Source organism: Emydura macquarii, unplaced genomic scaffold (genome assembly GCF_026122565.2).
Source record: "Emydura macquarii macquarii isolate MOO-44397 ecotype Brisbane River unplaced genomic scaffold, CSIRO-AGI_Emac_v2 contig_1644, whole genome shotgun sequence".
NCBI classification, from domain to species: domain Eukaryota; kingdom Metazoa; phylum Chordata; order Testudines; family Chelidae; genus Emydura; species Emydura macquarii.
The window spans coordinates 24,141,283-24,168,251 of record NW_027131781.1 but is presented as its reverse complement, the minus strand read 5'-3'; the positions used below and the strand labels follow the sequence as shown (position 1 = coordinate 24,168,251).

Below are 26,969 nucleotides of genomic sequence, written 5' to 3'. Positions count from 1 at the left end.
GTCTTTTCCATTGTTGTATTTTAAAGGCCTGCTACAAACAATGGAGGTTTTGGAGCATCTCAGAAAAAGGCACAAGAATCTTTACATCTCTTGGCAGTGTTTGCTCTGCCTGTGTGGTGTTTGCTGCTTTGAACTTCTTTTGGGGATCAGTGGGCACCTGAGACCAGAGCTCCAGATCTTCTAAGCAGGGTGGATTGATTTAAATCAAGACAATTTAAATCACTGAGAAAAATTGTTGATTTAAATCAAGTTTTCCACTGATACTTCTTCACATATTTCTTAAACAATGATGTAAATCTGATCACTAAAACATATTAATTTATAACTCAATACAGCACTTTACAGTATCTAGGAGGTATACTTTGTGTAATTTTTAGTTAACTTGATTTTTATTAATTTAGGAAATAGTACATAATACTCGTTACCTGTGTCAAGCTGCAGATGCAGCAGCAGTACATTAGCAATGGTAAGAACTAAATCACACACAAACACAATAGCACTTATATTTTATTAAACTAAATCTTAAATGTTATATAAATGTTTCACATTTGCAATTGCAGCAGTCTCCTGAGTTGCCAGCTGATGGCTGTCCTTAAACTATTTTTGAGAATTTAAAAAAAATTAACAACTCTACCAGACAGGTCATCATGACAGTAAACGTAGGCTGTCTTTAAAACTTCTACAACTAGCTCTCATCTTCCTCACTCCCACTGTCATTTTTATTCATAGACTGAAACAGAAGTACGTGTTTTCCTGCTTTTTCAATTCCCAGTTGATTTCTTAGCTTTGAGTGAATAATACCAAACGATGAAAATATTCTCTTTGTGCCTGCAGAGGAAGCTAATGCTGTGAAATGTTGGCTTAGCAACTGAAGGAACTCAGTTTCAAGGTGCCTGGCTAATGATTTTCACCAATTCAGGGGAGTGACTTTGTTCAAAACATCATCAGTAAACATGTACAGTTTAAATGGTACCGCTCCAGCTCTGAAATTTATTATGACTGGCATAACTGAGGAGTGATTTTGAGATGCCCATGCCATGGCAGCAGCATCTTCTTCAGAAGTTAGGCATCTACCTTTATAGCTGGGGTCGAGAATGTTCGCAAGAAAATGAGGTGGAGTTAGTGCTTGATCCATTCGCCTGCAGTTTAACTTTCTGGTGAGGTATTTCTTTCTTCAGTGTCTCTTGAAGTGCCTTCCAAATTTTGACAGCATCATCAGCAATGCAGCAACAATTTCTCTGAAGTTTGTTTAAGGCTATGGATATAGGCTTCAGTATACTGAGCATATCCTTTACGTCCCTCTTTAATCCAATGTTAGATATTTTGGATGAGGTATTTTCATCTATTTTATCATGGTTTTCTTCACAAAGTTTTATGAGAATAGGCCATTTCTTAATAAATTGTTCAAAACAATCAACCACAGAATTCCATCGAACATCTTGAGCGAGAATTAGTTTGGATCCTTCTGCTCTCCTCAGTGAAGCTGAAGCAAAATGGTTGTTACGGAAGTGTTTTACGACTTCAACAACATTTTCTTTTATTCCTGGAGAAGACGTACTTAAGTCTTTGGCTAAAATATGCATTAAATGGGCACTGCAGCCATATGTTGTTAAGGAGCAGCCTTCCCTTTCATCTTCTAAGTATCTTCTCATCTTTGCCACGTTTGCAGCATTGTCTGTGTCAAAACTGCGCATGTGACAGTTGAATTTTTGTGTATAGTTTATTACAGCTTTCATTGCCACTACCTTTAAATATTCTGTTGTGTGGGCATTTCCCGATGTATCTATTGTTTCTGAAAGATAGGCAACCCCATCTTCTGTTGTCACACAGGCACATATTACTGGATCATTGTGTACATTGCTCCACCCATCAAGGCTTAAACGGGCAAATTTCCCCTCAGTATTTCTTGCACACTGTTCAAGTTCCTTCTTATACACTGTACCTAGCAACCTTCCATCAATGACTGCTCTACCAGGTGGAGTGTAGCCTGGTTGTAAGGACTCAACCATGTCAATGAAGTGTTTATTGTTAACAATGCGAAAAGGAGAATTTGTGGCATAAATGAGCCGAGCAATCTTTTCATCTATGGTGTCTTGTTGCTATTTGCTGGTCCTTACTACAAACCCATCCATGGTTACTGGATGATTGAAATCTTTTGGTTGCTACTGATACTTTTGTTGTCTGAAACATGTTCAGTGTCAGCACTGCTGTTAAAAATACCAACGGATGACTCTAAAGTTGTTGCAGATAGACAGTCACAGTCGGAAGCTTACATGGAATCCTGAAACATATTCAAAATCATTTTTAAATTTGTCATCCTTCTCACTCTATTATTCAGTTAATCATTTACATTTTTTTTCCGGCAAGGATGCAGATCTGATTCCAAGTTGCTAAAAAAGCTAGGACTTGCACTTAGAGTGCACTTAATTTTGGAATAAGCCCCATAGAACTCACTGACACTTCTTTTTTTTTTTTTTTGAGAAAACAAGTATAGGATGAGGTTCCCTTGGGAAAGCTGAGTTATGCTGAAGTAAAAATAATGTCTTTCCCTTTTCTTTCCAGTCCACTCCACTGTTCCTTTCTATTCTGCCTCCGTCCTTTGTGTCTCTGTCTTTAAAACAGTGTCTTAACTAACTCCTCTGTCTTGCTTGGGCCAGCTCCACCACCACATAAGCACAGAACAACAATCCTATCCACCCTGTGTCTTTCTTTGCACATGTGACTTTAGTCTGCTGCGAAACAGAAACTGATGAAAGCCCAGAACTTTCAAGAAGCAAGAGCTGGTAGTTAGGCTGGACAGACTAGAGCCATTAATTCATTTTTATGAGACTATAAGTGTAAGTTTAGCATGTTTGTGATGAGATTTAATAGTAACTGTTAATTTTTAAGCGAGAGAAATTTAGTATTTTATTGATTTTTAAAAAAAGTAAAAAAAATCCAATGTAAATAAAAATTTGATTTTTAAAATTTTTTTAAAAAATTATTTTTATCCACCTTGCTTCTAAGCCCCATGTTGCTTAGATGTATTTCCATGGAGTCCACCTGACTGTGAGAACTAGGGTTGATAACTAAGCCTGCCAGGACAATATGGCATGAAAGCAAGGAGGACATCAGCTTAGCAAAGGCATTTCCTAATCACTGTTGCTTTCTAATAATGTTTGAGTAGAGTTACAGATCTATGAAAATAAAGTATGAGCACTGCCCGCCCTCATTTCTGATATTGATGCTCCTAAGAGTCCTGGGTTTGGTTGAAGTCCTTAAGCCAGTGGTCCCCAAACTGTGGGGTGCACCCGCCTTCTTCCCCTCCTCCCCCCCCCCGGTGGGGTGAGGAGGAAGGTTTGGAGGGGCATGCAGCAGGGCCCTGGCCAGCCCTCATGGCAGGCAGGGAGGGAGCACCACACTTCCAGATCATCTCCATCCACAGCCTTGCTCTTCCCCCATCTTGTTCAGCCCCCAGTACTGCTCTGCCTCCAGACCTAGTTCAACTTCCATGGGATTGGGAGGGAGCACCACCTCCTCAGTCCAGCTGTGCCCTCATTACCTCTCCACCTCTAGCCCCAGCTCCTCCCCATCCCCAGTTCCCTCCCCAGTTCCTCCTTCAATTGAGTCTCTGCTGCTGAGGAAACTTTGGCTATGTAGTAATGGAGGAGGGCGCCGATCGATTCTGTTAATGGAAAGAGAGGGGGTGACCGGAAAAATTTGTGCACCACTGCCTTAAGGCCTGGCAGTGCTTCCTGCCTTCTTGGCCTGGATGTCTTGCATGTTGTGATGGCTTTGGCCCCTTGCTTAGAAAAGCATCCGTCTTTTAAAATAGCCTCTGTCCCCCGCTTGCCTATGTGCTTCAGCTCCCCATCCCATTCTCTTATGTGTAGAGACACATTTAAAGTCTATGGACCTACTGAAAGAAAACCCATTGTTCTAGTAGGAGAGAGTCATTCGACATTGATGGCTGTCCCATAGCTTCTCAGACATTCTTTCTGCTAGGTGTCAAGCTACCAAATGGATGCTCTAATCAACAAAGGGGGTTGTAATGCAGCATGAAGGTCACGCTCCAAAATAGTTACAATGGAAAGTAGAGCCCCTGAAACAACATGGGGTTTATAATTTGATACTGAATATCCTCAGTTTCACATTGAGCACTTCTGGTCAGTAAATAATTCATGGCATTCTCCAAAAAAGTATTGCTTTTATATTGGTATTGAAAACAGATTCCATCATCTGTGGTTACATTTTGCTTAGCTAAACATCTTAGCTGGTGTCGTATCCCATGTTCTAAATATTATTGTAGTGTGTTGATAGTTAACTTCAGTGAAACACAGCAGATATCTCAAATGGTGGATAAGTCGTATGTAATTTTATCTACATGCTAGTTTTAAAGCCCCATTGGATGAAAATAGCAAAATAAAATTCAGCTTGTGGTCTTTGAAAGACTTTGCACTGTAAACTAGTGGAGCTCCATTGCTATAAAATAACTAAGCTCAGGAACCTAACAGGTTTTTAAAAAGATTGAATGAGAACATCTTCAGTTACATTAGAAAGGTTTGTTTTTACAAAGAAGTGGGGAAGGGATATAAATCCATGTGCTTCAGGGCATAAGCCAACTTCTTATTGAAGGAGTTAGGAGGAAACTTCCTTCACAGACAGGTATCACAGCCTGAGCCCCTGGTTGAGCTCCTTGTAGATGCTCCCCAGGCTGCTGAGTTTGGATCTCAACACTGGACTTTGTTTATTTTTTTTGGCTTTCTGAGCAGAGTCCAGGCACTACCACTGGCTTTTGATCTGTAGGCATACTTTGGGGTGCAGATCCTCCATCTAACTCTGGCCCCCTCTGAGAGCTGGGACTTTATCGCTTACCTGTCTGGGCCCTGAGATTAGTAACCCCTCCCTCAGACTTTCCAGTAGCTTAAGTACATCCATCCCAGAACTCCATTACTGAGGGCACTCTGCTTTATAGTTTATCCCTTCAAAGACATCTAATAGCTGAAGCAAATAGATAAACTTGCATAGGGTTTCCAGCACAGTCATTTCACTTTAGATGGCATGAGAGATACGGATCTAGGCAAAACAAGAAACGTGCACAAAAATCCTTACCTCTGTTTCCTCACCACTTTTCAGCATTTTTTGGGATTGTGCTCAGTGTCCTCTTGTGGTTCCAGGACTCCATTCCTCCAGGTCAGGCTTTTCTTCCAGATCCTAGAGTCACTGTCTGACCTCTGTATTCAGTTTCCTCTAGCTGTGGCTGGTGTCCCACAGTCAAGGTTCCCTCTCTCCAAAAGCCTGTCTCATGGTTCCTCTCCCCCGAGCTCCTCAGCCTCTGGTTTTAAAGGGCTATACCAACACCTAGGCTATGTCTACACTTAAAATGTTACATCAGTACTTTAGTGTAGACAATTACTAAAGTGATGAGAGGGGTTCTCTTGTTGCTGTAGTTAATCCCACTCCCCTAGAGGAGGTAATAAAGTTGCCAGAAGAATTCTTCCATTGATATAGCGCTGTCTACACTGGGGTTAGGTTGGCATAGAGTTGCCCACTTTGGGATTTTTGCACTTCTCCTGACATACATTGTACTTGCTGCTGCTGGAGGCTGAGAAGTAGACTAGATACATATGGTCTTGTAATTCTTATGTTAATTGTTCTGAATGCGTTCTTAAACTAAATGGAAAAGATTAAGTGTACTCAAAATGCTCAATGTAGAAATAAAGTAAGTGTATAAAAAGTATGACACTCTTTAAAACTGGTGGTTCTGGTGGCTCAACCACAAAAGCAAGCAAAGCAGTGTTGTGAGTGACATTTGCCAACATATGTAAATAGATATTGGATCAAGAAATAATTATGTACTTATTATAAACAGCAGTACCTTGCATAGGTAGGTAGGTGGGTTAAGGGCAGATATTCAGCCTTTGAATTCCTAATTATTATAGCTTTTGTTTTATACATAACTTATTTTTATGGGAATATGGAAGAAAATCTGTTTTGCTATTATCATTTGCTATTATATGAACCGACTTCTTTGATACTCAGTCATAACTATGTTGTGAATGCATGTTCAAAATTACTGCTTGGTGTATTTTAAAAGTTTTAGCACTGATTGTTACTAAACCACACTAGCAAAGATTGCAAATATGCTTTGTAGAGAGTAGAGAATATTGCACATTCTTTGCAGCCATTTAACTGCCATAAACTGCATTTAAAAATACCACCAAAAAGATTGCTTTTATGGTCTGTTTGCAAAACTATCTCAAGAGTGCAGACCCATTTGAGGGTTTAGGTGAAATGTCCTGAAACGTAGACCCTGAGTCTGCAATGGGCTGCACCCAAACAAGTCATTGAGGCTTGGTCTACACTTAAAACTTAGATCAACCCACTCCAGCTATGTTTCTAAGGAGTGTGGGAAATCCATACCCCTGAGGTATGTAGTTAAGGTGACCTCTAACCCCTGTTGTAGATAGCACTAAGTTGATGGAAGAATTGTTCCATTGACCTAGCTACTGCTTTTTAAGGGGTTAGATTTACTAAGTGACAGAAAACCCTTCTATCACTGTAGCAAGTGTCTACACTGCAGCTCTACCGTGGTATAGCTGCGGCACCACAGTTGTGCTGCTGAAGTGCTTCTAGTGTAGATATACTTTAAGTCTCCATCTTTGTGTAGTGGTCTGCATGCATGGAGCCATTTGTAAAACTAAGGCCTTTGAAGGCATAATTTGTATTTTAAACCTCATTCCATGGCTGAATGCTTACCTTAGTTTGCAGTATGGACTATACTTTAGTAGCCCAGTTGTAAATACTTGAACACAGGTTAATGTAATACTTGCAAGGACACTAAACACAGCTATTTTTAAACTTTTTAAACTCTTGTCAGTGTACAGAAGGAAATGCCTGTTAAAATGAGACAAAAGCTTTTATAGAAGTGTGGTGCATCTTACATTTTTATTACAGTGCTTTAATCTAAATTTCAGAAAATTCACCCTTTTAAAATTGGTTTTGAAGATCTTGGTTTATTTCTTAGTCATAGTGACTTTTATAATATACCATTAATATTGCAGAAGGATGAGAAGTTGTAATTCTAAGCAATTATCCAAAGACTTTCTACACAACAAATGTTTCTGTAAGGAGAGCAAAGTTATTCTTTTTAGATGAGGAGAAGCACTTTTTGCACCTGTGCCAATAGTAAATGTAGCCTAAGATATTTATTGAAAATTAAAAAATATGAGTAGAATTCTAATAGATGTCTGAATATTTCAAAACATTGAAAACTAATTAAACTTGAACATGCCGATAATTTCAATTTTAGTTTAATATTCCAATTTAGAATAATTCCTTGCTATGTTTACATTTTCTTCGGTTAGTTTTTCTAAGGAAAAAAATTTTCATGTACATGAAAGCAGAAACTAGGCAAAGGAATTCTTTGTAAATGTTTGAACTCCTGGAACAACTTTGTGAATTAATTGTTGTAACTTTCTGAAAATTTTCCAGAGCAAAATTCTAATGACACCAGATTAGTGTTTTCATAAACTTAATTGAACAGCTCCGATACCACCTAGAAGACTGGGGATGGAGGGCAGCGGTTCTCTTTCCTTCTGGGGCTTTGTGGAGGATCAGAGGCTGCTGCTGAGGAAAGTTCTTGTTTGTGAGTGAAGGTGCAGAGGACCTTGTATTCTAACTGCTTTCTTAGGCTCATTTGATGCATTTGGAGCTGGTGTTTCCTTTACAGAAATGTCTGATGTGCAGGTTAGGCTGTAATACTACTTCATTACTTGATTTTTAACTGACAGCAGTTCCCTATATACAGAGAAATCAAAATACCCTTCAGCTTAGTGTCCAGAAAACATGCTGGTGGCATTGGTGGAAAACAATGTATGAAGAATTAGATTATACAAGTATGGCTTACTTTCCTCAGTGTGAACCGTCTGTTAATCTGTATAATTCTGCTTGATAACATTGAGACCAAAGACATTTAAATTTTTTTTTTACATTTGAGTCATTTTAACTGAACTGATATTTAGATAAGCAGTCTCTGTTACTAGTGTCAGATATGACTTTTGTATCACTACTGTGCTGAGAGTTTTTTCCACAACTTAATGCAATATTTGTACAAAAACAAAATGCATAGTCAACCACACAAAGCAGATAACTTGTAAATACAAATTAAAGCAAGCTCTTATAGTATGTTTACCAAATAAAGAACAGCTTTTACAACTTAAAACAGATATTACAGTACGTTTTTACAATTAGTCAGTCACCTAGTACCCTTTGTTTACCAGCTTTAATGTTTGAGATTTTAAATGAATGTGCCATTACATGTACTAAAACACCAGTTTAATAGGGAAATTAACAGGTTTCCATGTTACTTTTAATGATCTTAAGTCTTTAGAGTCATAAATCTCATTGTTTAGATCAGTTGACATTGCTCCCTTTCAGATGGTACAAAGCTTATTTTATTTTTACAAGATCTGAAATGGAAGGAAATGAAAAGTTACATGTTCAAGAGCTACTAGTTACTTAAAATGAACATGCCTACAGTTATTTTACGTGTCCAGGATTTGCAAACCCGTCTGATTCTCATGCAGGAAGATGCCCTATTGCTCTCATTATCTTATTGGGTGTTTAGTGAATCTGTCTGTAGCTTAGAAATCTGTTTCCCAACTAGATCATGTTTCTCTTGCAAAGATCATTTTCTTGAGATCAAATTCAGGAGGCGTGATGCATTAGAGGGACTCTAGTATGGTATAACTTACATTGATTTGCTGGTATGTGAGGGTAAGTACGTGTAAGGGACTTTAATTGTAAAGGAGTTTAACTTACTCCATTATATGCTTTCACCTCTTAATATAGGATATTGGTCTCCATCTCATTGGTAGTGTTTTACTTTCTAGCTGACTTTTCTTCTCTGTTACAAATATTGCCTGATTCTTTTGATGGTCACATTCCTTTAATAAACTCTCCAGCAGTAGTTTCAAAACCTTCTTTCATAATCTTACATTTCATTTTAAGGTTGAAAGAAAAGTTAGGCTTCTATAGCAATCTTGTCAATCAGATCTATCTCCCCATCTCAGATGATCATTATAAGGTAATTCATGATTCTTAGTGGAAGATTGACTCTTGTGTGAAGTCTGCAACTTAAATTTAGGAAGCTGTATTTTGTCACGTTTGCTCCTGAGGTTGCAGCTTTCAAACTGGATTATAGATCTATCTGAGTTCTTACGCTAGCTCAACTTCTTGCTTCTCTAGGGCCCCTGACCTTGCCTTGAAAAATTTTGATCCATGCCATGAAACTGTCCCAAATATTGTAGAGCAATGTTAAATTGCCCTTCAGGAAAAGACCCTTCTCAGCATAGACATTGCCAACATATCAACTGCAGAACAGAAATGATCTTCAAGAGGTAACTCTGAAGTTCTATTCTAGGATGAGTTTATTGTGCTAGACATTAACTAGTAATTGATTATCTTAACTGAGAATAGGATTTAAAAAACTTACTTGACACCTCATAGTCCCAGAATGAAGTCTGCCAACCAGGATGAAAAATACCATGTACATCCAAGACCCCTGCAAATTCAAAATAGTAATAAACTGTCTCCTGTTTAACTATACTGTCAATTAGCTTTCTACTTAATGTATTTTTAAAAATGTAATTTACTATCTCTTCCTTATCCTTTTTTCCTAACTTGTTCCATCAGTCTGCCATCCATACCCACTAACCCCCACTCTGCATAGAGTCTGCAAAAATTGATGACACTCCCCTGGGAAAGATTGCTACTCACCATGGGTGAGGGAACAAGTGGATTTTTCAAGTGCTTTTTGAGGACATATGACATCTGCATATTACTAAATCATATTACAGGTACACTCAAAACAGTTTTTCAAAGGCACCACAGTTTATCACTAATCTGTAAGATTTTTTTTCAGATTTTTAATGCAGACCATTTTGTATCATTCCTTATGAAGTCAAGCATATGAATTAGCTTCTGTTGGAACATGAATTAAAACTGGAAGACATGCTACTGTGTCACATGTAATATAGAGATTAAGGATAATTCTTCTGAGTATATAGATTAAATTAGGGGTCTGCAGGCAGAATAAAAACATTTCAATTTCCATCTAGAAAAAAATACCATTCACTTGAGTCAGCTGTGATAGTGATCTTGCTAGGATTTTTAGCAACCACCAATAAATCATGGACACTGAATTGTTCTTTCACATATAGACCTTGCTAGGAAGAAGATAGAAGTTTGTTAAATGTGAGGGGGGAGATCTTTTACTAGAGTTTCAGCAGAGGGATAGAGTCAAGGGCTTGTTTACACAAGTTTGACTTAAATCAGTTTAAAAATGTATTTAAATTGGTATAATCTTGTGTATGGACACCTATATCTATTTAAATCTGTTTTATCAGTTTATCTTAATTTACAGGCCATAATCTGATAAGAATGTCCACACAAAGACTTTAAAAATCTGTTTAAAACAACACCTTTAAGCCAGTGATCTGTTTGTAGACCAGGCCTAAGCAAGAGCGTATTGTGAATCAGCCTGATCAACCTTATAGTTTAAGATGGATGAAGTTGGATGTTATCAATGTAATATCAAAACAAAGTAATATCTAGTATTTTAGTTTTATTCTGTAACCTCGAATTTGTCAATTTTCCATCTGTTTGTCATTTGACCTCTAAATATTTATAGTTTACCTGTACATATAGCATATATGTCTAGAGGTGTACCATTTACAGAAGGACATCCTGTAGACACAAACTTTCAGTGAGATATTTATATTCTTCTTACTACCAAATACGTTTGTCTATCTAATTTCAGTAGGCTCTGTAGCGATGTGCATTTCTCATCCTATCATAAATTATTATTTACTTAATCTAATCTAGTAGATGTTAACTTTGTGTATTGATTGTTTTCTCAAAAGATTAATACATAAAATAGCATGCTGTTTGTTGTTGGAGAGGGGTGCGCTATTTAATGGAGTAGGCTAGAGAACAGGAAACTTAGTGCCTTGTTTCTTACTGTAGAAATAATTTAGCTATAGAAATATAAGGATAGCTAAATTTGGATGTATTGCTTATTGCATTTTGTATCAGTGTTTGAAAAATCAAATAAAAGATTTAACAAGAAAAAAAGCTTGCTTGGATATAGGCTTCACTGTGCTTTTTTCTGAATTAAAGTAAAATTGAGTCTTAATATCAAGAAAATGCTGAAGATATGTATTATATAATTGAGGTGTATACTGGAACAAAATTGAATTGAAAGTGACTGGCTTCAGATATTATCCTTTCTTTTTTATACTGTGAGCACAAATGGACAGTAGCTTTCACTATATAAACTATAAATTCTGGTGTCTGATGTATTGTGTACATCTCAATGCATAGGGGAGAAATTGATTTTTTCATATGTTTGTTTAAACAATGGATTTAAGGGAAGTAAATATTGATGTGATACCTGTTTCCATGTTAGCAGATTAAGGAGAAAGTAAAAGTGGAAAGAGTCCAGAATATTTATTGTAATGACTACAGGAAATGAAAATGACTAGCAAAGTAAAGCCCTTTTTATATATGCTTATTTCAAATTTATCTCACTAACGTTACTAGTTATTCTTCAAATACATAAGTATTCTCTTAGCTGTTCTGTGTAATAAAATTCTCCAGTTTGGCATGTACCTGTTACAACTATTGTAGTTATTTTGATTTACAAGTTACTAGTGTTCAATTATTGCTGTGGCTTTTAAAAAAAAGCCAACTACTATATCCATATATGGAAAACCATTTAAAAATAATGCAAATCTGGAATTTAAAAAGGAAATTGCTTTCCAGTTTCACTTCAGATCTTTTGTACTTCCTCCCTCCTTCCTGATTGAGGTCAAAATCTGGGATGGCCCTCACTAATGATATCTGAAGCAGGATGTATGTAGTGGTGGTGTAACCGTGTTGGCTCAGGATATTAGAGAGATAGGAACATGCTATGCATCTTTGCCACAGAACAAATTAGGAAGGATGGTTTAGTGGTTATAGCTTCAGACTGGGACTAGCGAGATTAGAGGTAATATTTTGCCACAGGTTTACTGTGTAATCTTGGGCAATTTTCTTAATCTCTGTTACTCAGCTTCCTATTTACAAAATAGAGGTAATACTATGTTGTGTTGCATATTTAGATGGTGAACTCTTGAGAACATGGCCATCTCTTGCTATGTTTGTATAGTGCTAGTATACTGAGTCTCTGATTTCAGTAAGTCTCTACATGTTATAAAATATTATCTTCCACTCCTCTCAATCTCCATCCAAGACTTCAGTAAGAATAAATATCTCTGTATCTTGAGAAGGATGAATGTCAGTCTGTTACACACATGAATTCAAGTTATGAAATCTGTCTGCCAGTAAAGCTCTCATTGGAACCTTTGTGTTATGAGGCGTATATACGATGAGGGAAATGGGTTCCTTGACAGGATCTCCAATTTCTGCTGCTCCAGTATTTCTCTTATTCCTTTCCTGTGTGATCCTAGAGCTGGGGAGATTCTGCTGCTGGTTGGGTAGTGTTTGGTTCCTTTGCTAGCAGTGCCTCCTGAGAACAGATCAAAAGCCCAAAGCTTGACTGTCTACCTGGGGAGACCCAGGAAAACTGAGACAGATCAGCTAAAGGTGCAAAGTCAATATGGATCTTTAGTTTATTTGCCTTAACTTCCCTGTGTGTCCCATGTTAGATAAGTCTTTAGATAGCTGGCTTCATGTGCATCTTTGTGTTTAGAATTGGCAGCAGCACCTATGTACCCACCTCATTGCCTTACTGCACATTCAAGCGCTTCCGAAATGAGGAAGAGTCCTACAACAGACATAAGACCTAAATGAAATGAATATTGCAAACTTTCTTGAAAACAAAAGCCAGGTTGATTTTTGTATTTAATTTTAATAACTTGCTAGTGTTGGTGGGTTTATTCTACATGCAAAACACAAAGTTTAAATGTTGCGGTTCTGATGAATTTAGATGACTAAAACAAATTGCAAGACAAAGGTCATTTTTATTTTCTTCATCTGGACTATGCAGTTGTTGATTTTAAAAAATACTTTAGTAATGTGGCACTTGGTGTAATGTAATACAAATAATAGCATGGGAGCGAAAATGAATTTTGGGCTTAATAATTGTGGACTGCTAATGGTGTATTAGTTATTGCAGCACCCATGATATTTCAGTCTGTGCATTTTTCAGACCATAACTATATCTTGGCATAGTAAAAGGACTGTTTTTATTAAAGAATTACAAAATGAATTTGTAAAAATTGTCATGTTAAAAATTAAAACCAAACCCAACAAACAAAATACAGATGTTTTGCATCTTGATACCTTGTTCTTCCACTTAAATACTAGAGGTTGAATCATAAACTTGTGCTCCTGCTTTCCAAAGAAAGAGCATTTATATTGCTGGTAGGATTAAAGGTAGTCAGAGTTAAATATAAGTAAATCTGTACAATCCTTACACATTTTTGTGGACTTTGATTACAAGCGTCGGTGTCCATTTTACTTTAGAATTTCATATCAAATCAAGCCAACAGTATACCTATTCTTCAAGTCTCTTCTATGCTGGAAGTTGCAAGTAAAATAAATTGAAAATGAAGAGATTAGTAACTTGAGTAGTTTAAAATGCTTTATCAAAGAAAAGATGGCTCTTCCTTCAGTTTCTCTGGCATTTTATGGAGGAGTGGGAACAAATCCATAGTTAAGGCTGAGCAGGTAAGATTAGGTTTGTGAACTTGAAGACTGGCCATCATTTCTAGTTTTCATAATTTTATAAGTATAGTTACATCAGAAACATCTGAATATCATTATGTCCTGCAGTAAAATCATCCTTATAATACATTTGCCTGTTTCTTGCTCTGTATAAGGAAAGTTGTTTCCCCATTAGTAATATTTTTAAAGTATCTGCAGGGTGTTTTTTTATTACTCACATTTTAATACAGTCTACATTCAGCAGTGCTTGTGTAATTGAAATTACATTTCAGTTTACAATCTTTTGTTTACTTTATAGACACTTCAACCTTCGAATGAAGAGAGATACATCCCTCTTTAGTCGTGACTTCAAAGTAGAAATATCAAATAAAGTAGTTGATTATGATACCTCCCATATTTACACTGGACACATATATGGTAAGTACAACATCTTCAAATTGATTAAAAAGTGCAGTGATTTTAAGCACTGATTTTTCACTGTTTCGTTGGCTTATTAACTGGAAAATATTTAATCAAATTGTTCAAAAATATTAGTTTAAAATTCCCTTAGTTGAAAAAAATCCTAAAATACGATGCCTGGGCAGTTGGCTAATCTTTTCCTAACTTAGTTTTGGTGGACTTATTGCAAAGTAGTTGAATAACTTTTTTTGAAGTCCTTGAAAGGCTTAAAATGAGGGGCATTCAGAGACTTTTCAAGAATGTAGGTACTGCTCTTCTGAACATAGTCCTTCTTCCCTTCCTTTCTTCCCCACTTCCCTTCAAATGGATGGTGACTTCAGCCTGTGTATTTTCACTTAAAGATGAACTACACTTCATCTGACCATACCCTATTCAGTTACACTGCTGTGTGGCCCAACTACACTATCAGGCAACATGGTACCTGAGGGATTCTGACAAGCAATGTGACACCTGTATCCCAAAAGAGGCCACTGTAAAAATTGTATGTAAGCTGGTGCACAAGCTGAGCGCAGACGCTAGTCCTGACCATCCCCATAATGCTTTCTGGAAAAAAATTGAAATTTAGGATTGCGAAAGGGCTACAGGTGATTGATTATGAAATATTCAATTTGATGCCTATTCAAACTTACCTCCATTCAAGAGTTCACATACTTTGAACTAAAAATTTATTCTCCTAATGACTGAATGATAAAAGGAATCCAGAGAGTCTTCACCAGCACAGAATCGATAACCTGGTCATTGGCTATAGATGCATGCATTCCAGAACATATATAAACTGGAGATGTAAACCTGGGGGGAGGGGGGAGGAGAAGAGTCTTCTCTACTAGTGGTGGTTCATATATTGTTAATGGGAATCAAGATCTCTTGTGTATCTCCATAAGAGAGCACCATCTACAAAATGATGGTCCTATGGTATCTCGCCCCATCTTGTGCCCCCCCTTGCCGCTCCCACTGCTCCAAAAGTTGAAAGACTTTTAAGGATACATAGTTGGTTTTCTTAAGTGTGTTCGGGCATAAATTTTGTGGGGTAAATTTGCAGTCATTTTTGTCATTGTCATCTTGGGATACAGCCCTACAAAAGGACTTGCTTTTACATTTCAATGCACTTGAATGCTTGTGTGTAGACAGACTGTCTTGAAGTATCTATGCCCTGTAAGGGTCTGGGATAAGCTTTGTAGTGGTTATTTGGTTAAAGGGTTCATGAGATAGTCCCTCCCACAAACGACCAGCTTTTAATTTTCTAAGTGCTCTAAAATCAGGTAAACAGTGAAATTAGGGTGGGGAGCTGAGAATAAGCAAGCAACCATGGATAGGCTGATAGTTGTCAGGGTTTGTAGAGGTGGGGTGTAAGTTCAGTGAAATTAAGAGGTGGCTCTGGTAATTGATCTTACTCCCCCCCTGCCCCCTCCCCACAATTCTGGTGGTTCCTTCAGCAGGGTGGTGCTTATCTGGAGTTCCAGTGACCATGAGTTCAAATCTTCTCCTCAGCTGACTCCTGTGATTTAGTTTTAAGCATTTAAAATCCATGCACAGGTTATATCACCCTTGCCCCTGAGTTCATCTTGTCTGACATCAAGAGCCATTCTAAAATGCTGATGATCTGCTGGGTCCTTACGGGGTAGCCAAACTGAGGCTCTGCTCATCACTCCTGGAGGTTTCTCCAACTGCTAATTGAGGACATGAGAAGTGCCCACAAAGCCTCCGTACATCACTCCCTTGGTCCCACAGTTGTTCCACAATCATGCCCTGTATAATTTTTTGAAAACTGGAAGTTCACACACAAAAAGACATTGGTAGGTTGGTTATAGGTGCTCCCCCATTGCCTTGTTCCTCATGCTATTCCAGAACATGAGATTAATTTCCCCAATTAAGCATTGGCAAATGAGCAAATGCAAAGTCAAAATGACTTTCCCACACAAATTTAACTTTTTTCTCCGTAATGTCTGAGCAGAGGAGTCTTAGTCATCCCTTAACCTCTTCTAACCATTAGCAAGTATTCAAGTCATTGATGCTTTGCAGAATACAATGAAGGTCCAATAGGAGTGCTGATTTGGAACTGTTCAGGGCTTGTTGGAGTGGGGAGGGCTTTGATACTTGGTATTCCTAGTTCCTGTAGCCATCCCCATGGGGGAACATATTGCTTTAACACTTTTTTCAATGTTTTTAATGCTTTTTAACAGTTGTTTTGTTCTTGTAACACTGACATTTTAAGGTATGCGTAAGAGGACCCATACTCTGCATTTCTTGGTTTGCCAATGTTTAATTTTTGGGAATTAGTCTCATATTCTGGAAAAGCATGAATACAGGGCAGTGCTGAGTGCCTATTACTTGATCTGTATGTTAACTAAATGTTTTCCATGTGATAAAAATATCTGTGGTGGTCATGGGAATTTTTGTTTTAAAGCTCTGTTCTTCAGAATTTCCTTTTTGAATTCATGTTCAGGTGTACTTGTAAGCAAGCTTAATTGACCCACTGTTTCCCTGTATTGATTTCAGAGTGTATCCTTTGGATATGTTTTTGTATATAAACTGTAAGAATGTTTTGATATGGATGTAAATGTTATTTTTTAAAACACACTTGCTTCTTTGTTTAATAGGTGAGCAGGGAAGCTTTAGTCATGGATCCGTTATTGATGGAAGATTTGAAGGATTCATCCAGACTCTTGGTGGCACCTTTTATGTTGAGCCAGCAGAGAGATATATTAAGGACAGAACCCTACCATTTCACTCTGTCATTTATCATGAAGACGATATCAGTAAGTACTCCCATGTTGTGCTGCAGACAAAGTGAAAGTGTTTTCATTAAATGTCAAACTGCGTGAGCCATTGGTAAGTTTCAAACTGAGCGGTCTATGGAGACTAATATAGTCCAAGATTCTCATTATCATACATCACTATGGGTCATGATGTCATGAAGTGATCCATGTGCAATTATGGTATGAAAGGGATCTAGAGCAAGCACAAATCTTACCCCACCTCAAACATTTGGTTTTTTTCTTTCTTGGCCTCTTGGGCTAGCTCTGTAGCTTCCAGAACAGTGTATTAGTGGTGTTCTTTTCTGCAAAGTTAACATAAAGCCTTCCCTTGAGCTTGTTAAAATGTCACATGCTGGCCGTGATGCTTTCTTGTGAAGTTCAGTGGTGACCAAAAGGAGGGATGAATAAGCTTAATTAATGGTAAAGTGCTCCAAGCTTCATATAATGATGTAAGAAAGATACCCAGTTTAGTCCTGTGAAAAGCAAGAGCTTACTCTACACATATGGGTCCCAGACTCCTTCAGACTGGTCTTAAAAGGTGCAGTAACATCCAGCAGCTGTTATTCTGGGGCACAGTTCTGATGGGAATTTTCCATTAAAGGGAAAGTGCAGAAAATGATACCAATGAAGTTCATAAATTGTATTGCTAGAAGGGACCATTTTAATTATCTAGTCTGACCTCTTGCATAACAGAGGCCATAAGACTTCCTTGAATTAATTCTTGTTCAAGCTAGAGCATATCTTTTAACAAACCATCTAATCTTGATTTAAAAATTTCTAGTGATGGAGAATCCACCTCAACCCTTGGTAAAGTTATTCCAGTGATTAATTACCCTGTTAAAATTTTACATCTTCTTTCCAGTTTGAATTTGTCCAGCTTCAAATTCCAGCCGTTGGATTTTGCTGTACTCTTATCTGCTACTTTGAAGAACCCATTATCAAAGTTTCATTTCCCACATAGGTACTTATAGACTGATCAAGTCACCCCTTATCCTTCTCTTGTTAAACTAAATAGATTGAACTCCTTGAGTCTGTTGCTGTAAGGCATTGTTTTCCAATACTTTAATCATTCTTATGGCTCTTTTCTGAACCCTCTCCAATTTATCGATGTCCTTCTGGAATTGTGGACTCCAGAACTGGACAGAGCATTCCAGTAGTGGTAGCACCAACACCAACAGAAGTAATGTAAGCTCCCAACTCCTACTTGAGATTTCCCTGTTTTATACATTCAAGGATCACATTAGCTCTTTTGGCCACAGTGCCATGCTGGGAGCTCATGTTCAGCTGATTATCCGTCATGACGTGCAGATCTTTTTCTGAACCACTGCTTTCCAGGATAGTGTCCCCCATTCTGCAAGTATAGACTATGTAGTCTTTGATCTAGATGTAAAGTTATACATTTGGCCATATAAAATACATTTGCTCACACCAACCTTACCAAATGATGCAGATTGCTTTGTATCAATGACCTCTTTTGTTTACCAATCCCCCAGTCTTTGCGTCATCTGCTTGTGTACACTGATAAAAATGTTAAATGGCATAGGCCTAGGAACTGACCACTGAGGACCCCACTAGAAACATCCCTACGTGATCACTGTTCCTTATTCAAAATTACATTTGGATATGTCTACACTGCAGCTGGAGCTTGAGCTAGTGCACTAAAAGTAGCAGTGTGGGCATTGCAGCTTGGGCTCTCAAGCCTAGGAATCAGTGTTTTCTATAAAACTATTTGTTTTATCAGCCAAAATAGTAATCTCATCAAAAAGTATCTGAAGTTTTATATGACCTATTTTCCATAGTTTTGTATCAGTTGCTTCTTTATTTTGCCAGGGACCAATGTCAGACTGACAAGTCTATAATTACCAGGATCATACTGTTTACCTGTTTTAAATATTGGTACTTAGCTTTCTTCCAGTCTTCTGGAACTTCCCCAGTGTTTCAAGAATTTAAAATAGTTTCTTCAGTCAGCTCTGTAAAAATTCATGTTTGCAAGTTCTCTTGACCTGCTGATTTTAAAATGTCTGACTGACTGCTGTGTAACATCCTCCCTTCTACAGAACTCCTCAGTTTATTCTGCCTTTCCTGAGCTACAGCGTGTAGAAAAAAAATGTAACTTTTTTTTTAAAAAAATCTGTTTTTGCTCTGTCTTTTCCTTTGTCCCATTTCTGAAGCTCTCTGCATTTCTTTTTAGGAGCCTTTTTTCAGGGCTATTGGGAGAATTGTTCACTGTGTACAGCAACTTCCCTCTCCCTCCTCTCAGACTCTGTAAATGGCAGAGGTGCTTTATATGCAGGCCTCCAAAGCCTTACCATGCAGAACCTTTCCTTATCTAGGAGTGTAGCTCCTTTCTTCTAAAGAGCTTCTTTGTGGTTTTTATCCCTCCTCTATTTTGCTCCCCCTTTCGTCAGCAGGAGATAGTGCTTCAGCAACAGTTGCTGGCTGCATAGTCCCAGCCTTAGCAGAAATCAGGTGGCCCAAGAAGCAGTACCTGACTAGGAGTGATTGTTGGCTGTTCAGTTGCCAGTGGGAGCCAACAACTGGAAGACAACTTATTGCGTAAGCATTGGGTCTGTTGTCTTCCAGTTGTTACCCCAGAATTGTCATGCAGCAAGATTTTCAAAAAGTAGCTCCTGGATATCACCTGTGAGTCTGGAGCAGAGAGTCCTGGATCAACAGGTGAGGCCTGTTACAGTAGCTTTACTGTCAACTGCCACTGTTGGCGACTTCATGATGCCCAGAGAACTGCATATATTTTTTCACCAGCCACAAACACAAGCAGTTGAGTGATTTAGTCTGCCTTCTCACTGCAGCATGGGGTTATTCCAATTAGCGATGAAGTGGAGACCCAGTTCTAACCTACACCCCATCAGGTTAAACTAGCCAGGACTTAAAGCACCTCCAAATTTAGGTCAGTTTTTTCTGTGTGGCTGGTAGGGAAAAGCTAATGTAAGAGTCCAGGTTAAATGTACACTATAGATCTACCCTCAGATTTGAGCAACTTGGAACTACCACATCTGTGATACTCCCTCATGCCCTCCAAAAAGAATTAACTCTGCACTCCTGATAGGTGAAAGACGAAAGGCAAGTAGTTAGGTTCAAAGTCTTCCATGGAGTCTCAATCTCCTGGTGCTCCTAAAAAACAAAAAACTACATGCAGGCGCGCACACGCATGCACACTGCCCACCCCCCGCATGGTCTCTAGGACCTCTTCTTTATCCTGTTAAGCGATTTCTTGACATAAATTCTAAGCCACATCAATATACTGTAAAGAGGAGAACCAAGAACAGGACGACAGACAAGATACTACTGGGGCCATAGGCAGTTAGTGTTACTACTTCAAGTCACTTCATATGATCTTTTGTGACATAGGAGCCAGCATAAAAATTCAGGGTCACTGGAATAACCTTTTTCTCCAGTCTCCTCACCCTGCAATTAATACACTTGAAGAGAATAATTATGTCTTTAACTCTTAAAACCTCACCAAATTCCATTCATTTTATGATTGTGTTTCTGAAATATAGCTGTTCTTTACAAATAGTGTGTGCTGTTTTCCAGCTAAAATCACTATGAACTGTCACTTAGTGTTAGCCTCTCCTTTTCTTTCCCCACATAATAGATCAAAAGCAAATACATAATTTTCAGAGGCTCAACACCTAATACTCTTCATAGTTAGCTGTCTGTTCAATTCATACAGTATATTGTGAATTACATGTTTGTATATTAATTGGTAACTTAATTTCTACCCTTATAGCTTGCAGGAAGCATTTCATGCTGCCACATAGGAAGTCCACGTTCAGGAATGAACTAACTTCATAGGCTAGCAACATAACAAATACTGCACAAATACTTCTCCACAACAGGAGAAGAAGCAATATACTGTTCACATAACAAATTATTTGTTGCAGAGTAATATTGAAATCAGAGAAAGCAGCTTACTTTTCCAACTGCTTGAGTATTACAGCTGTTGTACAGAATGAAAGAAGGAATAATTGATGGAAAAAGGCACTAAATTATGGAAGTGAGAGCAGAAGACATATGACATGTTAGGGGTTTCCATTAACCAGTCACTCTGTGAGCCTCTTGGCATACACTTAACACAAACTCAGTTATACCATTTAATTCTATGATCAGTCTTACAGTTCTCAATACACAATTAAAGAAAATCTAATATTGGACAATGAAAATTTTGGAATAGTACCTTTCTCAGTTCTGGGCAACTGCACCTAGATTTCCCCCTCAGTGGTTCAGGAAGGACTCCCATTCTCAGGCTTTCAGCCCCTCAGCTGTTGCCTCTCTTGGGTGGAGACATGCACCTCCTTCTTCTGACCAGGCTTTTCCCAGGTTGGAAAGCTTCCTACCTTTACAGTGTCATTCCTAGTGCAGACAGGTTGCCCTAGGACACCTGCTTGCTTTCTCTTCAGAGTTGGATAAGTGTAATTGCTATGAATGTTACCACAGTTCTCTAAACAAGCCTACTTTATTTATAAGGTAAAAAAAATTAGAGAAAACATACTAAAAACAATAACTTATGTGCATGCTAATAAGCTCACCAGATTTCATCCCAGCTCTCATGTGGGCTCTGCCAAGTGCAGTCTTTTAATATCCCATTGTACTAGGAGCATTCTTGTTTATAAATTCATCAGAGCTTCAGATCAGAACAAGCATGCGATCTTATGAGATCTCAGTTGGCCAAGTACTTCCAGTCTTTCCTTAAGGAACGTGGCCCTCTGTGGAGCAGAGGTCCTGTCCATTTGCTGTTATCAGGAAGAAGGTTGAGAGTTAGTTTAAATCCCAGGTTTTTATCCAAAAGTCTCTTGTTCTCTGGAGAATCCACTTTGAACTAATATATGCACATCTCTCCAGGGGTTGGAAGTGGCTTCAAAGACTGATAATAGAGGAGGATCATTAGCATCCCTCCTCCCACCCCACTAGAGGAGGTAGATACAGTGCCACAGCAACCCAGACACCGTTACATTTTTAATACAGTATAATGCAACAGTGCTAATCCTAATTCAGTAAGGTTTGATTTAACTCAGTTTATTTTAATTCCATGCAGTTTGTTCAGCATATTGTCAGTCTGTCACTATACTTACCTCTTACGTAGCGCTTTTATCAGTAGATCTCAGAGTGTTTTACAGAGGACATATCGTTATCCTCATTTTACAGATGAACATGGAGATGAAGTGACTTGCACAGAGTCACACAGCAAACCAGTGGCAGAGCTGGGAATAGATCTCAGGTCTCCTGAGTTCCAGTTGGTGCTGTCCATTACACCACATTGCAGGTAGTTAGAGATTTGATAAAGGCAGACGGAACTTGATCACTGGCAAGTTGGGTGTATGGAAGTGACTGATACTTCATTCGTTAAAAGCAGTGGAAAGGAGATGAACTTTTTGTAAAAAGGAATGGGGTGGTTGGCAGCCTTGTGTGTGGTTGACTTATAGAAGTGATCTTTGTAGAGTGGATGACTATAGGTGGTTCACATTTGGCAGAGTCTTTGCAACCATAAGGCATAAAAATCATCAGGGTTAGAAACACGAGCAAAGATTTTTTTTAAAAAGTTGCCTAAAATTAGTCCCTACATCCATAATTAGGCACCTTAAGGGTATGTCTACACTGCCAGAAAAACCAAAACAAAACCCTGCAGCGGCAAGTCCCAGAACCTAGGTCAACTGATTTGGGCTAACCCTACAAGGCTAAAAATAAAGTGCAGGCATTCCTGTTTCAGAGCCTGGGTTTCAGCCTGAGCAGGAGTGCCTACACTACTCAAGTCAGTTAACCTGCGTTCTGAGACTCGCTGCTGCAGTTTTTGTAGAGTCGATGCACCCAAAGTCACTACTAGTACTGAACACTTAGCAGCGATCATCATAGTGGGAACTGCTGCAGGGTCAACACTTTTGAAAATATCACTCTTATTTAGGTTTGAAAGTATGGATCATGAGACTAATTTTACGTAACCCTTTTTTAACAGTCTTGGCTTTTTTGAGATTAGAGTCTGTTGCTGCAGAATTACAGAAAACACTAAGTCCTGGTGGGGGGATAGGTCATCTGTTTAATTTTGCTTTGATTTTTCATTGATATCAGTAGTTTAGGATAACTTCAGGGCTTCTGTATATTGAAATGTTTTTTAAAATTAATATATAATGTTTACTAAGACACCTTAAAACATTTCAGAGAGACCCTAAACTTCCTTTGCCTTTCAAAACCTACTATTTCAGCTATGTAATCTTGTTTGTGGTTGTAGTTTAACAAAACAGGCTCCATAGAACTTTTTAAAATGAAATTGAGCATAAGAATCTTCTTTTCTCTTCCTCTATAATCTATAACTGCTGCTAACTCTCATGAAATAGATGCAGATTGACATAGACAGCAACTCGCACTGGAGAGGCAACAAATCCCTCAGATTGTGCGGGAGGAGAAGGAATCTTTGCTTTAAGATGGAATCTTTTTGGTCAGCCATGTTTGAGCCTTTTGAAATAATAAACTTGCAGTGCCTTTTTAAGAACCACAATGCAGCATATGATTAGCATCTCAATGAAGTCTTATTCAGTAGTCAAAAGTTTTTTTTGTAAATGGGGATTATATTGTCATCTTTATAAGAAGGCTTTTGTCTGTTACAGTGGATGTGGTGACCAGAGGAAGGCAGCCACAAAAGATAAATGATTTAAGATTCCTGAGCCACTCCCAATCAAACTATTTTATAACTCAGTGCCAAAATGATGCAAATTAGTTACATTCACTGATGGGTTAGTTTTTTGGAAACCAATTTCTTCCACACTGTAAAGCTTTCAAAGGAACTCTTTATTTAAATATGTGAACTATATAATATATTCTTGAGTCACATTATTAAATACAACATGACTTACATGTTTTTTTCAGACTAGGTTTGGAAGGGAAAGCCTGCTCATAGATCTTTTAATGTAAGTCAAAAAAGAAGTGGAAATTTTGGTAGCCTCTTTAAGGCCTTAGAGAAGTTGTATACTAACCTCTAATCATTTTTAAAAAAAAAAATCCTTTACCTGTTTTGGTGAGTCATTTTTGGCAAGATAGCATTATTTACCATGAATAAATTTACCCAAATTTACAAATTATTTTTAATTACAACTTGCATTTCTATGTCCACTAGTTCTGGTCACCATCTTGTAGATAAAGGTGTTTTTGAAGTTGTTATTGGAACCCAGTGTCAGTGCTTGATGGTTTAGAAAAAACTACTCCTTTTATAAAGGTTTAATTTATAACAAGAATTTTAAAACGTCTATTTAAACGTTTTCTTAAATCACTTCTAGTGGAGGAACCATGTGTCTAGATCTAGTGTACCTTTAACTATATAACCATACATTGCTTAGCTGTTTACTAACAGAGAAAAAATTCAGAAATGACCTGGTTTCTTGCTCTCTAGACTATTACACTTGTTTTCTGACAGTAAAAATGGATTTCTCACTTAAAACATCCCTGGTTACTGACTAATGTCATTAACACCTTATAGCTATTCTGCCTCCTAATTACATGTAAAGTGTTATGGCTGTGACTAAATATTAAGTGAGGAGAATAGGGATTTTAAAGGATCATATGTAAGGATTTGCAAAAAGTTCCTCAGTCTGGCCTGTTTCAAATTCCTAACATTTGTAGGAGAATAGGGAAAATAGTTTTACAATTGTTCAACGTAAGAATGCATTAAAGGATTTTCTAAAGTCTGCAAGTCATTAGCCAGAAGATCATCCTATTTACCTTCAGTGCAGGTTTGATGGAGAGATCTAGATGCCTTTTCTTAGCTTTACTGGAAAGTTGTGGTGGGGAACGGGTGTCTGATCTCGGCCTTTTGGTGGAGACCCATGCTTCTCTGCTGCCAGTCAGCTCTGTGAGCGCTGGGGCTGGGATCAAGGAGTACTTAAGGAGAACTGAGAAACCAGAAAGGAGATGTGCCTCACACACAAGTTAAAAGCATCACAGAAGTGCTGTCTAAGCTGTTGTGTTGCTGGAAAGTATCATTGCTTTAGTACTCACCATCACAGTCTATGCTGGCATCTCCTGCTCATCCGCCAAGATCAGAGTAATGCTCACACTGAAATGAATGGGCACTCCTTGCTTGCAAATGAGGAGAGTGCAGTGCCACTTGTTTTAGTGGGTTCTGTTTGGGACTATAATTACTTTGAATACTAGCATAGCCCAAAATTCTAATAATGTTTAGTTTTTGGAATGTACATATATCTATCAAAAGAATAATCATTAATCCAAACTCATTTGGTGTAAATATTGATATTCTGATTTAACAATTAACAGCCTGCAGAAAAAGATCCTAGAAAAGTTCTAGTCCCATCTCAGTTAAATTTTCTCTAAAAAGTTGCCATCATGGGAAGTACCTTCTTTTTCAGTAGCATTTGCTATAGTAAAGACAGCTTGAAAAATTCCTGACTGCAAACGTAGTGTCAGTTGTACCGGAATCTCAAGCAGGCTCCTTTGGTGGAGATGTTAGGCACCATCAGCTACTTAGTATCTTGATATACTGATATATGATTTAGGTGAAAAGTAGGTCTGCTGTATTTTGATATCACTTAAAACTGCACTGTTAAAGTCCATTTGAGATACCAACATCTTGTTGTATGATTCTTTTGGAAATGGGAAATACTTGCCTAAACTGCAGGAAAAAGACTTTAGGAAATCCCTTAATGCATTCTTAGCTTCTTCAGCTGTGATCTTGTTTCCTAGAGAGGCAGCTCATTGTTGACAGATCCCACCAAATACCATTTTCTTTCAGTGTTGCTGAACAGGCCACATTTAAAGGTCATGTTGGACTGTATGAACAAGAGTCCTGATTTGGATTTGTGGTGGCCAATGAGTGGCTTTTTAAAGGAAGGATCAGGCACTGGGGTGCTCTTGGTTCCTATTGCCACCCCTGCAGAGGGTGAGTTAAGATTGTGTAATGATTGTGTATGTGACATCTGCTGATACGTGTACTGGTCACTTTCTATTGGTCATCACCCTTCAGCTCACCTATAAATTCCTAGCTTATGTGTATTAGAGAATAGTTAAAAATTTTTTACTATATTTCTTGAATAAGAATACCTACAAACAGCCTTCAGACTGTTTGTTTATTAATCTGAAAAGACTCAGTTTGCTCTTCAGTTTTTGAAATTTTACTACCGAAATAATCTTAGTTTCATTATCTTTTATAGCAGTCAAAACCATTCAACAAAATTTTACTCTCCCACACTTCGTTGAGCAATATCCCTAGAAAATATTTGTATGGCAGGCAGGAGCAGGCAGAGTGGAAGCATCTGCTCTTATGGTCAGCTCTTTCATAATGCCAGAGCCTGACCTTAAATAATAGTTTGTACTTAAGCATTTGTGAAGGATTTTTTCCTTACAGGGTTCCTCTTATATAAACACACACAAAAATAAACTTCAGTGTTGTTCAGGGGTCAGTATCTCTCAACTTCATAACAAAAGCAGATCTTCATGAGAATTGTTACCCCTCTGATAGCCCTTACAACATTTAGTCTGATTGCAAACAAATAAGACACACACAAAAAAAACCCCTCAAGAGAACCTAATAGCTGTTAATGAGTAATGGCTGGTGCTAAATTATCCCTCAACTATTTCCAACATACTCATTCTCCACAAATACTTTTAATATCTTTTAAACAACTCCTTAAATAAAAGGAATCCCAGGTCCTTTAAGCAGCAACAAATTGTAACAGTTGCATACTAGATTTGCAATAAAAACTAACTGGTGACCTTCATTACATCATGTGACTAAAGCTGATTATGAACATAATTGGATTTAAGACACAGCCTATTTAAAGTTTCCCTGCAAATTCAATTCCCCTCTTTTGCAGATAGGCAACTGGCAGTATTAAGTAGTAAGACATCAGACAGACTCTTGCCCAGGCTGGGTAGAAGTGTAATACTGTGTACTTGTCTAGCTAATGAGTTTTTCCGTAGAATGAACTATTGCTGTTCTGTGTTGTGATATTTTGTTGAAAAGAAGATAGGAGTGTTCAGACATTTCTTGTAATACATCCATATATTCCAAAGACATACAGA

At 37.9% G+C, this 26,969-nt stretch overlaps 1 protein-coding gene across 2 annotated transcripts in view; it reads left to right on the top strand.

Moving 5' to 3' along the window:
• ADAM10 (ADAM metallopeptidase domain 10) overlaps positions 1-26,969 on the top strand; it is a 100,174-nt gene that overhangs the window by 28,851 nt on the left and 44,354 nt on the right. Inside the window, exons 2-4 of one of the 2 annotated variants that reach the window (XM_067555942.1) lie at positions 9,676-9,839; positions 14,009-14,127; positions 16,767-16,925. In XM_067555942.1, coding sequence (XP_067412043.1) covers positions 14,025-14,127; positions 16,767-16,925 — 262 coding nt within the window. In that variant the 5' untranslated portion in view covers positions 9,676-9,839; positions 14,009-14,024. The remainder of the gene's footprint in view (positions 1-9,675; positions 9,840-14,008; positions 14,128-16,766; positions 16,926-26,969) is intronic. The other variant, XM_067555941.1, reaches the window with a different exon arrangement.